General features: G+C 37.4%; 1 protein-coding gene across 4 annotated transcripts in view; it reads right to left on the reverse strand.

Moving 5' to 3' along the window:
* SMYD3 (SET and MYND domain containing 3) overlaps positions 1-16,292 on the reverse strand; it is a 424,925-nt gene that overhangs the window by 78,885 nt on the left and 329,748 nt on the right. For all 4 annotated transcript variants that reach the window (XM_064445827.1, XM_064445826.1, XM_064445825.1 and 1 more), the window contains 2 exons: positions 6,925-6,992; positions 4,340-4,442 (listed from right to left, as the gene is read on the reverse strand). In XM_064445827.1, coding sequence (XP_064301897.1) covers positions 4,340-4,442; positions 6,925-6,992 — 171 coding nt within the window. The remainder of the gene's footprint in view (positions 1-4,339; positions 4,443-6,924; positions 6,993-16,292) is intronic.

Here is a 16,292-nt window from a genome sequence, read left to right on the forward strand (position 1 = left end):
CAATACTTAAATTTCATTTTTGCAAAGAAAGAGCATGAAAATGAGATCTTTGGATACTGTCAAAGTAACATCACCTAAAGTTACAAAAGCTGTCATAGTCAGCACTACAACTAACATTACCTTGAGGAACAAAAAGGTGTTATAATTAGTTTTGAGCTGCTGGAAGCAAGTTTCAGAAAGTCCTGTAGTCTTTTATGTAGAAACATATAGAATACAACCCCCACAAAAATCTATTATTTCTTTCTTCCTGCCATTAGATTCAATTATGCTCAAAAACGTGGTTCAAAGTAGAGACTACAGAGTGTTAGGAGACCCCTTCTAGCCACGTTGACCCCCAACCTATGCATGGAGGTCAATAGTTGCTCCCAAGCCTTGAACTCCATTCACTTCTTTTGTCTTCTGTGCTCCCTATCTGTTTCATTCCCTTTATGCCAGTTGCAGGACAGAAAACACTTAAATTTAGTGGTGATCATTATCAGGTAGTCAGGCACTAGAATTTGGAGTATTAACATAGATCCAAACTGCCTTATATGAATTATAACAGAGTCAGAGCAAGGACGGGGAACAAAAAAAAAAGAAAGGCTATCAAGCTTGAAGGAAGTTTCCTATCAGAGCCAAATTTTCACTTTAAAAATTCTACATTTAATGAGGATTATAAATGTCATTTAAACAGACAAATAAATTATATAATGATAGAAATTAAAGCTGTAATTTTGAACATCAGCTAGAGCATTCATTAGCAAAAGTCAATGGAAATGTAGTGTGTTTTTGTTTAAAATGGTAACTTTCTGCCCTCAAAGAGCATGCAATTCCATAGAACCACATTAGTATAAACCCCAAATAATATACCTAAATATAAATATGAACTTTTGGTTTCCAAAGCAAAATTTAAGGACCAGGCACTCCTCCATCTTTCCAGCTCTCAATATTTTATTGTGATTTCTGCAAGACGCTTTGTTTTCTTAAAGCTTCAACTTGGGAAACCGTGCAATTATACATGAATCCCTTCTTTCAATACCTACAAAAAAGTAACATTCATGACTCCTGATTTCTTAGTGCTTCAGGACTGGCAACACTGTCTTTGCCACAAAAAAGGCCTAGATGGCTAGAATTTTTGCATATGATTTTAGGAGCGATTAGCACCTTCAAATTTAGCACTTTCATTCTATAAGGATTCAGGCAAACGTTTCCTGGCTCAGGAGTCCTAATTTTCTACTGCCTGAGATATATTTTGGCCTAAGGATTTGAACAAATTTCAAGGTCCAAACCAAAATTTAATTAAAAACCACTAAATGCCACATGCCTTCCTGTCAAAAACATGCAAAGCCAACAAAATCTGCCTAGACATGAGAGTAAAACTGAACTGAAATGCCTTCCATCAGGACATAAAATTTTTCTGAGGTTCTCATAATCTTGCAAGCTTTTTATCACTGACTTGAAAAATATAATTATGGTGTATAGCATGAGCACTCTAAAGTGTGGTTGGGGGATAAATATTACTCCTGAATAAATCTGCATCACACTGCAGCAGCTACATCCAATGTAATAACAACTTTCTGGTTTACAACCAAAATCAGGCCTTCTGGTGACTCCCTCTTTATATAATTGTGAGATAACCACAATGGCAAGTCACCTCAACTCTCTGTGTCTCTGCTTTTCTTGTGATTATAGGTGATCAACAACTCCTTAACATGAACAAGTTATTGTATTTTTTGTTGTATTTGCACTACAAATGTGCAAAAATATTTTTACTTTTCGCTGGCCTAATGAGCACATCATATTGCAGTGGTTGATACTTTCCTGGCAAGGGTCCAGAAGCCCTATCAAGTTTGTTCCTGTATGATTAGTAAAGCCATAGACCTCTTCTACTAATATGAGCTTAAGTTGCTACTTAGCTTCTCATTTCTAATAAATCTTAGTGCTCATTTACTTTCTATTAATTATTACATAGGAGATCTCATTCTGTCTAAATCTAGTGTAAGTGTGAACAGGATAAAGCAAGATTTCTACTGCATATAATTATTTAAGTTTTCTTGTTGTCTCATGACTTGAGACAATGTTCATCTTACCACCTCAGAGCACTTGATTTATTCAGAAAACCCAATCAGATTCCTCCGTAACACATATTTTCTCTCCCATTAGCTCAGATCATGACCTCAGTAATGCAAGTAAAAACTCAGCTTGTATCAGGTAATGTAGTTTCATGTAGATGGGCGTGTAAATTCGACACTTGGCTATTAAGAAAACTGAGCTCACCCTGCTGCAGGCAAGCAGTAAGGCAGTGTGGAAAGAAGTTGTACCAAAGCTACTATGCAGAACACAAAATGAAAAGCAGCAGCAGTTGTGTAAGAGGAGAAGTAATTGGGTGTTGAAAATAATATTAAACTGCTGACTTGTACATACTCTTATAATAATTTTCTTTCCCTTCCTTCTCCCATAACAGATCTAAACTAATATCCACTTTCTATCTTTACTTTCTCATTTATGCCCATTTTCTTCCTTAGACATATCCTTATTCAGAGAAGCATGCATCTCAGACTGAGACTTTTATTTCCAGGTATGTCAAGAGGGCACCTGTTTTAATACAGTGTGTATATATATATTTAAATAAAATCTTTCATGTTCCTTAAGGCAAGTTTTCCTTTCAGTACCAAAGCCAGAAGCAATAGTCACAAAAAAGACACCAGAACCTGAGCTCTTTGGCAAATTCTGACTTTATTTTACTGCTTCATTGGAGACAAAGTTTTTTAGAAAATATAATATGCCTGCATAAGGTGTAGTCATTTTAAAGCCTGTATTCACACAACTGTCAAAGTCACTGCAGACAAACTGGTCTTAGCTGCCCTGCTTTATAACTTATATTTATTTCCTGATTGCCTCACAAATGACTTGTAACTTGCACCATACCTGTTTCACCATTGATTTTAACTTAGAGACTTCTGTGGGTTACAGACCACTAACAATAAGTCTAAAATTTGGGTCATAGCTTCACAGGCGTAACACAGTCTGCACGGTGGTCATACCTGCAGGGGAATTCTACTTCACTTCTCACTCCAGAACTATCCAGGGACACCTGAGGGCCTCTCCCTTTCCATAGAAGCTGCTTGTTACAAAGAATTGCTTTATGAAATTTACCTAGAGAAATATATCCATCCACACAAAAATAAGATAGCATCAGAATTTAGAACTCTAATAATTAACCCAAATGCATCCTGGGAAGACATTAAAATCTACTGTATTTTTATATAAATGACCCATTTGGTGAATTGGGAATCCAAGAGGAAAGTTATGGTATATGGATAAAATGGAAGAAAAGTGTCTATAATTAGGCTTCAACAAGAATGCCAGACTGAAAGATGTCTACACTTAATCACTCCACAAAAGCATACTGCATCTTAAAAGACTTCTCTTGGTAAAAAGGTAAGTATGCAAAAGCATTTCTGTTGGTTCTGCACAATATTTTGCCTAAAAGAATATTTCATTATTTACTTATTTTGATGACCTACTCTCTTAGAGAAAGGACATATTAAAAAAGAAAACACTTCATAGGGAGGAAGAGATACTACTTCTAAATTAAAAATATGTATGCCCTTGATCTTCCCAGAGTTTGAAGCACAGGTGTGAACCATATTTACTTTAGGTCATGATTTTCAAATGACCAACAGCTGAGACTGCATAGGTCATTGGTGCATGTAAAGTTACATATATACACATGTCTTTGCAGGCCTTACTAAGCAAATTCAATATTGCACTGCTGCAAAAGATATTTACTTTTAAATGCTTACCTAGCCACAAATGATTATTTTTAAAGTAATACAAATGCTGTCGTAAAAACAAAGATGAAAATAACTTAGATCAAATCAGAAACCTCTTGAAAGGGAAATATGGAAGTATTTTCTAATGAAATGGACAAGAAAACAAAGCCTGCCTTGCTACTTTCACTGTCAGTGAAAGGTTTACTACAACAGCATGGTTGCAGCCTGACAAATGCTTATTGTTGCAATGACTTTGTGAACACTGCATTCCACTCAGAAATATTGTAAGTGTTTCCATTAGGGTTAAGACATTCAAATACAAACAAAATGAAGTGCCTAGAGGAGGAAAGGAGGAACAAGAATTTATCAAGACTGCTAGTGATTTATGAGAAGTAATGATTATGGGGCCCAGGCAGTGTGAAGGGATGATTCTATTTATCATTTTCCCCCTGATAGCTATGTGCTAGAAAGTGGCATTAATATATCATCAAAATATTAAGCTGGTGGCCCTGCAGTCTGGAATTTATTTAGGGAGATGTCATTGTTGCAGGTGTCTGTGATGGAAGGGAGGACAAGTTAATTACCTCTTCACCAATCTGGATTTCTCGGACAGAGCGAAGTAAAAGCTGGTATCCTTCAAAAACGATCACACAGTTTGGGTCACAGCTGTGGTTCAGTAAAGACATGCTGTGAGGGGTGGTAGAGGGGGAGAAAGAAAGAGAAAGAACTTTACAGCAGATCCTCCACTGCCATTCCCCTTTAATCATTTGAAAGTATCTAACATGATTACATCTTAAGTATCAAGCAATTAAGTTACGAAACAAATAAAATCCCTGGTAAATCAGCTGCTCTTGGTTAGGGAGGAAAAGATTTATACTCATTGCTAATAGGAGCCATGCCTGGATCTCTTCATGTGTTTCTGCCTTCTGTGTACTCAGGGCGGGAGCGAGGCGATGGCCTCCCAGTGACTCTGAGAGGCCTGACTCAGGGGAGAGGGCAAAGCAGGGAAGCGGGGAAGGCAGTCTGGACAGTTCAGAGCAAAAGGTTAGTACCTTGGGACTGTGTTTTATTGCTGTTGCTTCTGCTCAGTTTCAGGGTGCTAACCTTATCGCTTACCCTGACCATCAGTGGAACTGCAGCTCAGAGAGGTCAGCAATCGATCTGTATTTCATATCAGGCAGAAAATGGAGTATACAATGTCCCAAAACCAAAGTACTTGGTGTATAGAGTTGAAAGAAGAGATAGAGCCACTGCCTCTCTTTTACGCATATTTTGGTTCACCCTCTGTTCTTGTGGCATGTGACAGCTGAAGCAGCACAGATCACTGGGGAGCTGCTGCCACCTCCAAGAGACACACATGCTGGTGGATCTCCTGACACAGAGACGCCTCGCTCTCTTTTTTGAAGGAGACTGTTAAGAACATCAACACCCGCTATACACTTTTGAGTCCCATGTTTCATTAGCTGAGAAACAACTGACTTTGCCAGGCCAACATCAGTCCCATAGTAGACGTGGGGCTGATGGTTTGTCCCCTATGGGAACGACCCATCAAAAGAACAATTCTGGCATCATCAGGCTGGAAGAAGAATTTTTGGCTTATCCAGCTCCTGGCTGCCTTAATTTGCTTTCCTTGTCTGCCTGTTTCAGCAACTCAAAATCCCAACAGTTGTTGGCATAATAAGAGGATGTTGCCGAGGTTCAGAGCTCTGCACCAAACCAAGTTTATTTAGTTCTGGAGTCTTAATGGAGCTATCAACAGGAGCCTGACTCTTTTGATATCCCGTCTAGCCTAATAAAATATCTGTAGTTAATCTCCACATGAACCCAGCAATGTACACTGGGAGAGGTTATACATTTCATTCATTGTGAGATCACTGGGCATACTCCCAAAGCTGCTGGTAGGTGATGCAGAGAAGGACCACAGGATTTTATCTATTTTAAAATATATTGGGATGCTGAAGCTATCAAGCCATGCAACAATATAAAACCTCTTAATGAGAATAAACAAGAACTTTTAATCAAGTTCCATCTCATGGAAACTCTAGTGGGTTTGACGACAGTTTCATCTGGAAGCATATGAATTCACCTGGAAGGGCATTCGTCTATGATTTGGGAACCACAGATTTAAGTTCACAATTCTCCCAGCTCAGAGTGATTTGCTACACCAAAACTCAAACTGCTCTGAACTGACTTGGGAAAGTGTCTCTTGCATCCCTTGGCAGTACATTATCACCAAACATAGATAGCCACTTCCTCATAGTCAGGGGCTTTTTTCAACTGAAAGAAAACAATTCACTAATAATAATGCTCCAAATTAAGGTTCCATTTTTCTCAAGTATGTGGAAGGATTTGTTTCCATTCCACTACAAAATCACATGACTGTTCTGTACTTTTCATAACACTAATTCCCATGTTCTCCTAACCCCCTTTCCCTTATCTTTACCACAAGGCAGGCCACAAGATATTAAGTGTCGTTTGTCAAATCTTACACATGTGACATTAGTAGAAAAAGAAACAACAGTGACAGGCCCAGCAAGTTATATGCGACATAGTTCAACCATGCATTAACAAAAAATTGAGATGCAAAGTATAATTTTTAACTATACATACTAATTTTCCACATAATGATTGCAGGTAGCTAATTCTATGAAGGCAAAACCTTCCCTGGTATGTACTTCTTACCTAATACAGATATGAAATAATAAGAAATTCAAATATTAACATCCATCTCTCAAGGGGCTTATCTTTTCACCTTACTGGTTTCTTAGTTACGGTAATTTACTAATAAATGTGTTCAATCTTTTTCTTTTAATTGCCAGTTCAGAAGGCTCTCGGCTGCAAAATATCTGTGTTCTAAAGCAACACTTTACTAGTCCCAGCCACACATTTTTATGTCAGCATTTATCGTTACTTAGAAAAGACTACCACCTCCCTAAAAATAAAATATAAACATGTATCTTATTTAAACTGTTGTAACTTTGTAATCAGGACTACTAAGAATGTTTTCAACTTGATCATATTTTTTATTCTCTTTTAATTTATTTGCATTTCCCAGTTTCTCATTTAGACATGTTACCTGCTGCTTTGATGGCCCTTAAAGCTACCTAGGAAAAAAAGGAAAAAAAACTAACATAGATTTTGCCTCTGAATGAAACAGTGTCCACTGTACCTGGGATACAAGCCAACACCAACATCCTGCATCTCTCCATTACTGATGGTGAAACAGTTACAGGTCACCTGTAAAAACAAGGGAAAAAATCCAGGATTACTAGATTCATTTGGAAACCCCATACTCAAGTGAAAAAACTTTCAAAATAAAATGAAAGGGGCAATTGGTAATTGGATGGGAAACATTCAAGCCCAACACTGGTACTCTCTTATTTTAGAGCAATCACATCTGGGACACACTCTCCTGTAAAACTGCAGTCAATTAAATGCAGAAGTATTAGTATCCTGCAAAAATGTGGGGTTAAACACATGCAGAGGCCCTACTTTCCTGTCCAGAGGGGGAAAAAATGCCACCCTACACAGAGACTGGAAAGCTTAACCCAGAGACAACATACAGATGACAATGACTGCTGATGAAAAGAGCGGCTGTTTCCATGCAGGAACTCTGCTGATGCCAGGCTGTCACAGCAGCTTTTAATGAGTACCAGTGAAGCCCAAAAAATATATACAGGGCAGTCTGAAGTAAATAGTAGCCATGACTATGGCAACCTGATATGGGCATAAATAAATATAAAAACTGTGCAGCAGAGTATCTTTCACATTATGGGTATTTTGGTTTGCATGTAAGAGATCACACAAAAAAAGCATGTTCGAATTGCCATTCAAGAGAAATATAACCTTTCATTTAATCTCAAATATTCAGCTTGATAGTGTATTCTTCGCTCATACAATCATACAAAGCTAAAGTGGATTTAGAAAGATAGGAGAAGAATGGAAGTTGCTTGCAAGTAGATATAGCTCTATCCTAAACTATTAGTCTTGGTGTTCAGGATAGACCAGGACTTTGTAAATGATTAGCAAGTATCATTTTCATGGTCTTAAACAAGAACCAGTACCCAATTCCTAAGGTATTTTAAAAGTATCTGATTCTTTTTGGAGCAGCTGGTTTTGTACTTTTTTTATTTTTTAGATAATCTGTTGGTCAGTTATCAATGACATACTAATAAAATATCACATGTAGAAAAACACTGCATGATACTGCATATACAAGAAAAGTCCCAGGTCTCTTCTGCATAACATTAGATTATTAATATCATTAATTCTCATTAGAACAGAAAATGAGTTAGAGTAGGATTTGGCAGACATGAAAATGAGACTTGAAATTTGCAGTTTTATCCGTAAAGTAATTGCCCAGAACAGTAAATGCACACCTCTATTTTAAAAAGGTACACTGAACAATTTAACAGTATAACTTATCCTATAAATTGACAAATTATTATTTATGAGACCATTAACCATAGGGTGAAAATGAAATCCTCTTTCAAAATTTCTCATAAATTCTGACAGCAATGTTAATTTAAATAAATGTACATGCAGTAGGGCATGTGTTTTTTTAAATGGTTAGACAATACTTTGATTAGTCTATTATTTATGTAACCCATTCAAATGTTCCTGATCAATTAACAAAAGCATACATCTTAATTATTTCTTTCCTGCTGGCATTGGATATAAAGTGTCAGACAACTTCTGAGCAAAGATTAGTCCATTTAAAGTAGCAATTATCCTGGTTCTAAAAATATTGACTTGATTTTGGTATTTATTGAAAAAATAATGCCTTCCAGGTAAAAGAGAAAGCAAGCCTGCTGAAGTGGACCTTAGCTCTCTCTAATAGATTATGAAGTAGCAGAGGTCAAACATCTCTTAGAACTAAATGAATCCCTCTTCCTTGCAAATCTCCTATTATTACCATAAAACTGTTTATATTAACTATATTGAATTTTGATCATTGTAGAGTTACAGAGACTGTTACATCATTTTCTATTAAAAGTATGTATTATGTGAAAAGTTTTACACACAGAAGTAGCAGTAGTATTACTTTTTCCTTTTTATAAACATGCTTTAGCTTTTTGTACCAGGATATATGTGAAGAAAAACATGAGATGAATAGATACTCTGAGATTCAGACATCAAGAGTTTCTTTCAAGAGTAGTTTGCTGTTGTAGAAATTGTCACAGTATGCAGTTGCATCTCATTATCCAAGTGAGGTAGTGAAATACCATCTAATTTCTAATTATTTGCTATTTCAAATATGAGACTGGGAATACAAAGTATACAGGTCCAGGTTGAAAAAGGTATTTAAGTAAGTAAACACTGGCAGAATTCTAACCAGTCCCATGAATTTTGAGCTACCTGATTTTGCGCACAATCCTACCAGAGTCATAAGAAGATTCAGGTGCTCTGAGGTTTGATTAACCTCCTAGGGGACAATCTTCCCCCCTTCTAAACTCAGGAATGAGAAAAACAGTGATGCACATATAAAGTGTACCACAGATAATAACCTTTCTAATGGCAGCTTTCTGTCCTCAGCAAGTGGAGAGAGAGGAATTGAGAAGGTGTGTGTAGGGGGAAGCTCTCATCATTGATGGTGTGAGAAATTCTGATATAATGACAATCCTTCATGGACAGTTAGCAGCTGGTAAGAAGTATCAAATATGAAATCTCCATAGTGTGTCAACTGAGGATGGGGTTGTTTGTTTTCTTTTAGATTTGTTACAAAGTCCTTAAAACTCTACTGAATTTCCTCTACTTTCCTATTTATGTAAACTTTTAAGAGGTTTTTAAATCTCAAAAGTTAAAGATCAGTCCTACCAAGGGGAGTTCTGAGATTTCAATCCAAAAGTCCACCACAAGAGTCGATGTTGTAGACCACACCTCCCAAGAAACAAAAGGAAGAGACATTTCTTTTACAGAACACAAGAAAAATCGATTTTCCTAGCTTCCCAGGATTCACAGACATAGCTCAAATAACAGCTAAATCTGGAGTGTCTAATACTGCTGCAGGAGAGCACAGGTAAGCTGCTTGTTCCTGAGGCAATCATTTACAGATCAAAACCTACTGGGACTGGAAGTTAACTAATTCTATTTCTAAAAAAAAAGAAACCCAAGGCAAAACAAACAATGTCTTTCTCATGTATCACAGTATTTCTTCCAGGTTTCATGGCCACCTTGCATTGTCTTTTTTCTGCCTTAACTGACCCACCTTATTCCTTATACTACAGTCAGGTTCTGATTCTGTGTGATCCCAGATTTTAAAATAAGAAAGAATAAACAATTCTGGGCAATCTGGCTCTTCAAGAAATGGGTTCTTCCTTACAAAGCCTTTAACTCCTACAGAATCATTTATCTCTGTTATTTAATTAGTGCTGTTGTTCAGCTCGTCCCTTCTCATTCCTCTAAAAATGCCTCTTTATCCATCTATGCAACACTAAAACTGCATAACCACATACAGAGACAGAACAGAGTACTCACAGAGTTTGTTAAACCCACAAATACGGAAAAAAATGCCCACATATTTCAGAACTTCGAAGTTACAAAGTCAAACTCCTTGCCATTTCTAAAATTTCTGAAATAGCACATCCCCCAGCATGAGAACTGAGGGAAAACTCTCAGGGGACAGTCACAGACTTTTTAAACCTCTGCAATTCAAAACTTACTTTGGAATATCCTAGAGTTCTCAGGGCTTATCATCATAGCCTGATTGGCCATACAGTTCACTAACAATTTGAGAATCAATTCTCAGTGTTTGAGTTAGCTCCATGGCAATAAATCCTGCAAGTTTATTTAAAAGGAACTGCTATTTCAAACAACAAACAATATTATATAAACTGATTAAATGAAATAAAATAATTATTTGAGAGACTGCACATGTTTTAGAGAGGTATCCTGTACTCAGTAAGATAACCCAAGTAGAAGACGGTCTTTCCAGACTGGTAAACACACAGAGAATAAACCAACTTTACCGACTGACCATTATTCGCAGGCACACTTTATCAGAAAACAAAAATTACTGCAGTCTGTTAAATTTTATTTCCTCTCTGAGTGACTTATGAAAACTCCGTAAATTTACCTTGTAAGGAGCTCTCTGTTCTCAAGACATCTGGAGCTACTGTTTGAGCAACCTCCGTCTGTGCCAGACCCACAGTCTACTGGACAGCCATGAAGATTTGTTTTGGTGTTTGCATTTCACAGGGTATGAAGGCTTCAGTTTGGCAACATACTGAGCTGAATTTGCTCTCAGTTCAGACCTCATTCATATTGCTTTATACTATGTATTTGCATTTGGGTCAAATAAAGCAGACTCAGACTTGATAGCAGGCCATTCCAGATTTGGAATTTCGGACACTAAGATAATGAAAAATGTCAATAAGGGAGAAGGGAAAGAAACCAAATCATTATTGGCTAACACTTGCTGCACAGATTGAATTACAAACACCAGGACTAATAATCAATCATTTTGTCTCCACGTGTTCCTGTATGTTACTGCAACACAGTGAGGCAGCTCTTATAATACATGTAAGAAAGCCTCACAAGAAGGACTACCAAAGGGTATATTGCACTGATAGGGTCAATACCATTTTCAGTTTAGGCATACAATGACTCCAGCCATCCCTGTAAATGGTGTGTCACAGCTGGTATATTCTAACCCACCATCAGGAAGAAAGCCATAACTAATACTTTTTCCCCTAATTTATGAATCAAATGTACTGTAAATTAAAGATGTGAAAAAAACCTTCATGGATTATTAAGTTTCTCATTTACACCATAGCTGGCTGGGTGTTCCTGGCCATTGGCAAATATTTAACAAAAGATGCTGTAACCAGTTCTCATGTTAACCAGCTTCTCAAGAGACTCAAACATTACCCAGGAGGAAGGGGTGGGCAGTAAAAGCTATGCAAGGGACACACTAATTCAAATGACCAAGATATACCCCAGAGACGTTCTAGCACCACTACATCCCACTACAGCTCTGCACTCATAGCTCTTTCCCACTCGAGGATGAACAGACACCAGGCACAGATGGTTGACAGAGTTCAAATCTGCTAATGACTTCATTTGGCACATGGAGCGCTACAGCAGCAGTGCTAAACACAGCAACAGCGCTGAACTGTAAATGCGTAGTATGCCATGGCAGTGACAGACCTGTCAAGCCCCTGTTTTGAGTATATTTCACTCAGCTGCTCATGGCCACAGTCTGCGAAACCCAGGCTTCCCATGCAGGTCGGCTTCTTGCTCTGAAACCTCAGCTTTGTCCACTGGACAGGGTACTGGAGGAGAGAGGAGATGGGACAAGGTGGGACGGCGTCTGCTACCAGGATACTGTGCTGAAAGGAGCCCTGTTATAAGGCACATTTGCAAACTAGACCTTTGCGGCTTTTATATACACACTTGCATGCTTTACTTAGTCCCGAACTTCGAATCCAATTCTATGTTGTATTGTACTTGGGACATAACTACTGGCTTCCATGGGAGCCACAGAACTAAAACTAGATGAAAGAGACATCAGAAGGATCAAAATAAACTGAGAAAAAAAATTATTCTTTGGTGTTTTGTTCCAGACAGAAATCAAAACATATTAGAATGGCTTTGGAAAAGCTTTATCTTATTTAGATTTTCAGACTAAGGATAAGTAGTTAACTGTTTGTGACACTTGCTCAGAAGCCAAATTTTGCTGCAATACCATGAAAGTTGGAGAAGTTACATTTCTTTCACACCATGACTGAATTCACAAATATTTCATTATATTTCAAGAACAATTCATCCTATTAATCTCTTGTGCCAAAACATCAATGTTCTGGCTGAATTAGAGACCACCATTACTTCAAAGCTAGCTACAGCAAAGGTGTGTTTCCAACTCTTTTCTTCGTTCTTCACCTTATGTCTTTGGAGATCTTTCTTCACATCAACTATCTATATTTCAGGCCTTTTTTACTATCCTAGCACATAAAAGTTTCTGATGGGTGTGCAGAACACAGGTATCCTGGCAGAGGGCTGTCACCACCTACAAAGCAGCAGACCAGAAATTTGGCTTGACATTAACAGATGATTTAATGCAAGTGTGCTTCAGGCATCCCTTTTTACTACTCAGCTAAGTGGTGCAATTTTGATTGGAATGGAATGAAAATAGGTCATGGCAAATTACCTCTTCTCTTCTTAACCCCACATATACTTCCCCAATCTCTCAAATAAAAATATTTAGCTATGCAGCTAAATATATTTGATTATTAAGAATTTCAAAGCCACCATTACTAGGACAAATGTTATGTTTGCTATGGGCACGTTTTTTTTTTTAAGAGCATGCAAGATGTCGTTAGAAATCAGAGACTTGAAAAGATAAAGCCTGAAACATCCAAAAATATTGCCCTTTTTGGGTAAAACAAAATATCCTGAAGTTTTGTAGAACTCCCATTAAAAGTTTTATGCACTTTGTCTTAACCTTTTCACAAATTTCTCCTCTGACAACAGTCAGCAAGTCTCACGTTTCCTTTGGTGAAATTCTAGCTTTTACCCAGCTCTACAAATATTATTATTATTCCTGCTCCTATTTGGAACAGAACTGAAATGCACCTATTTCTGGAGCAGAACTGGAAAGAGGGACCTGCAAAGCCACTAATGGATCGTATTACAGTATGCTTGCAGCATCTGGCATTATTAATTGGAGTGGAGTAGAGGCATGACATCCTTCCCTTCATCCTCATTTTCCTACTGGTAACTCCACTCCTGTGAAATGGGGCAGAGTTATTAACTTGATTTCAATAGCCACTGCACGCCCGCCTATTGAAAATAAACTGCTTGTTTATTGAATGAGACTAAACTTCATGGGCATCCAGGAGTGGTTAATCGACTTTGTATTTCTCTTGCCTATTTTGTTACAGATAGCTGTTTATCTGCTTTGTAATGGTATATTCGAAAAATAAATGTTGGACTTAATATGAAAAATTGGGTTGAGATTCAGTTACGGTTGCTGATATGAAAAAGCAAAACGTTAATGAATTAATCTTGTATAACTTCAGCTAATAACACAGGTGAAATTACTATCTGTCACCTCCTTCCATTACCCAGGAGATTTCCTCACACCACACCTACCTACCTACTGCTAGGTAGCCTGAGTTAAGTGACCTAGTCTAAGCCTAGCCTAAAAGTTTCAGGGTTTGCTGACTTTGTTCTCAGAGATGCAATATAATGGCTATTCCTTCTGGAGGTGCTTGTTGAACTAGACCTACAAATATATTTACTTCTCGAAGTTCATTGACCATAAGTCTTTGGATTTGGTCTGTGGGGCTTAGTGCTCCTCTTTCCTTTTCTCTTTTTCACTCTTTAACTATTGCCCAACAATACCTTTTCTACTGGGGGAGCAGAAAATGAGCGGGGAAGAAAAAAATTGGAGGAGAACTTTTTTCATACAATTTCTTTAAAAATGTTTCCACCAGGAAATTTCTGCAATGTTTGAATGTTGAAGAGGAGGAAATTTCAAAAAAAGTAGCAAAAAAACCCCCATCTCTTCCAAAATGTGACAACATAAAACGAGTATTTTTAAATCTTAAAAACTTAAACATAAATAAAAGGTTTGATTTTGAAAATACTTCTGAAGAAAAAGGGTAGCTGCCTATTAAAGGCACTGAAGAAATGGTTAAATCCAGATGACAGTTCTAGACCACTTTGTGACTGAAGGGGAAAACTGATTGCACTGTGAGCATGTGCGCTGGCACAGAAGGGTGAATATGGCCATATCAGAAAAAAGCAGGATACGATAAGGCAGAAAATAAAAGTCAAACTCCCTTTCCTTCTCAGGGCAAAATAGAAGAGTATTACATTTAAGTTAAAGATGGGATGGGATGCATAGAACAAATTCAAGCTAAAGCAGTAATTTTAAGGCATGTAAAACTCAAGTACTCAGTATTTAAGGAGTTCCTGGATTTCCATAGGATATGTGCATTCTTAGTATCTCTGAAAAATCAACACCCAAAGGGTTTCCAGCCACCTTTTGTTTTCTTTTTCCTACATGTCTTCTTTTTTTTTTTTTTTTTTTGGCTATTTCAAACATTACTTTGATCAGGAAACAGTTGAAATAATTTAATTTTTGGAATTCCATAACATTGGACATGTTTAGTCTCAACACAGTGCATACGCTTCGAGTTACTTTGAGGCATAGGTTTCATGCTGATGCCACTTATTTTCTCATTCCCATAATGCTAGTCTGACATTCTTGGACAATCCTGCTTGATGAACCACAGTCAGTCAATGACCTCTTAACAATATCAAAAATAATTTGCCAGCATTGTCCACTATATTTGACCATATCGGGAGGTGAAAGAGAGCTAAGTCAGGAAAATAAAAAAAAATCCTGCTCTACTCCTTTGGATCCACATCTGGCACCCAGGGTCTAACCCAGAGCATCTCAGAGCTGCATTTCCTATTGGCAGGCTGGGGTGGGGGATTTTGCTTGAAGAGGCTCTGGATGCTACAACCTGCTCCATTCAGAAATGCCTGGATAGTTGGTACCGCATAAGAGAATCCTCCCTTTCACATTTTGTCTGGATTGCTTTGTGACTTTTGAAAGTACTAGTAGAAAATAACTGTTTTGTTTCCCCAAGAGAAGGAACCACAGATATATTTTGCATGGTTACATGAGAACAAGGCTTACAGCACCCACAAAGCCTGTACCCCAAAAACTGGTAAAGAGAAAGTCACCATTCCATCCATCAGGTTTCCTTAGCAGAAGTGCCATTACTTCAATAGAACAGATAAAACCTCCCAGTATATTGCTCTACCTACAACTGAATAGATTTTCCTTTGAAACAGCATTTTTCTTTATTGTACTAGATCAGTAGAAGCCATTAGACAGATCTTCTGTATCATTACTATATTCTATTCCTAGTTAGGAGAAAACCCACAATACTCAAAGGCAGCGTTAAGCTACCCTTTTATTTGAGTAAGAGCCACAGCATAAAGAAAATAAAATAATTTACTCATAAATTAAGCTCAAAGAGAGAACTCAGTCAATGTGATATCAGACAATGAGTTGACAAAAGAACTGTAAAATAGCTACATATAGAGTAGATTTTAATAACAGCTTGCAGAAAAAGTCAGGAAAAAGCCGAACTCCTATGTGTGCTTCCCACTTAACAAACTCCATTATGGTATACACACTGCAAATTGGTGAGAAAATGGTCAAATAATTGCATTATTTGATATTTCACTCATAAAGAAAAGAGAAAGTATTTAATTTTGAAAAGTCTTTACCAGATATCTTGGAAATACAGAAATAAAGGAAGGCTAGACAAACACTACATTGAACTCACAGTTCAAATGCTTGTGGGTAGCTAACTAAAGTTCACAGACCTGTATGTAATTGCTGTCTACAGGAAATACCTGCATTAGTGAAAGAATTTTCTCCTCACTCCTTCACCTTTGCCCTTCCACAAACTCACTAGCAAAGAAACCTCGTAAAAGCATTTCAGTGATGAACAGGATTTTCCCCACCTGTATGAGACAAACTAAATCTAACAGCCAGGAATAGAATCTGTCAAC

The sequence above is a fragment of the Phalacrocorax carbo genome, chromosome 3 (genome assembly GCF_963921805.1).
Source record: "Phalacrocorax carbo chromosome 3, bPhaCar2.1, whole genome shotgun sequence".
Taxonomy (NCBI): domain Eukaryota; kingdom Metazoa; phylum Chordata; class Aves; order Suliformes; family Phalacrocoracidae; genus Phalacrocorax; species Phalacrocorax carbo.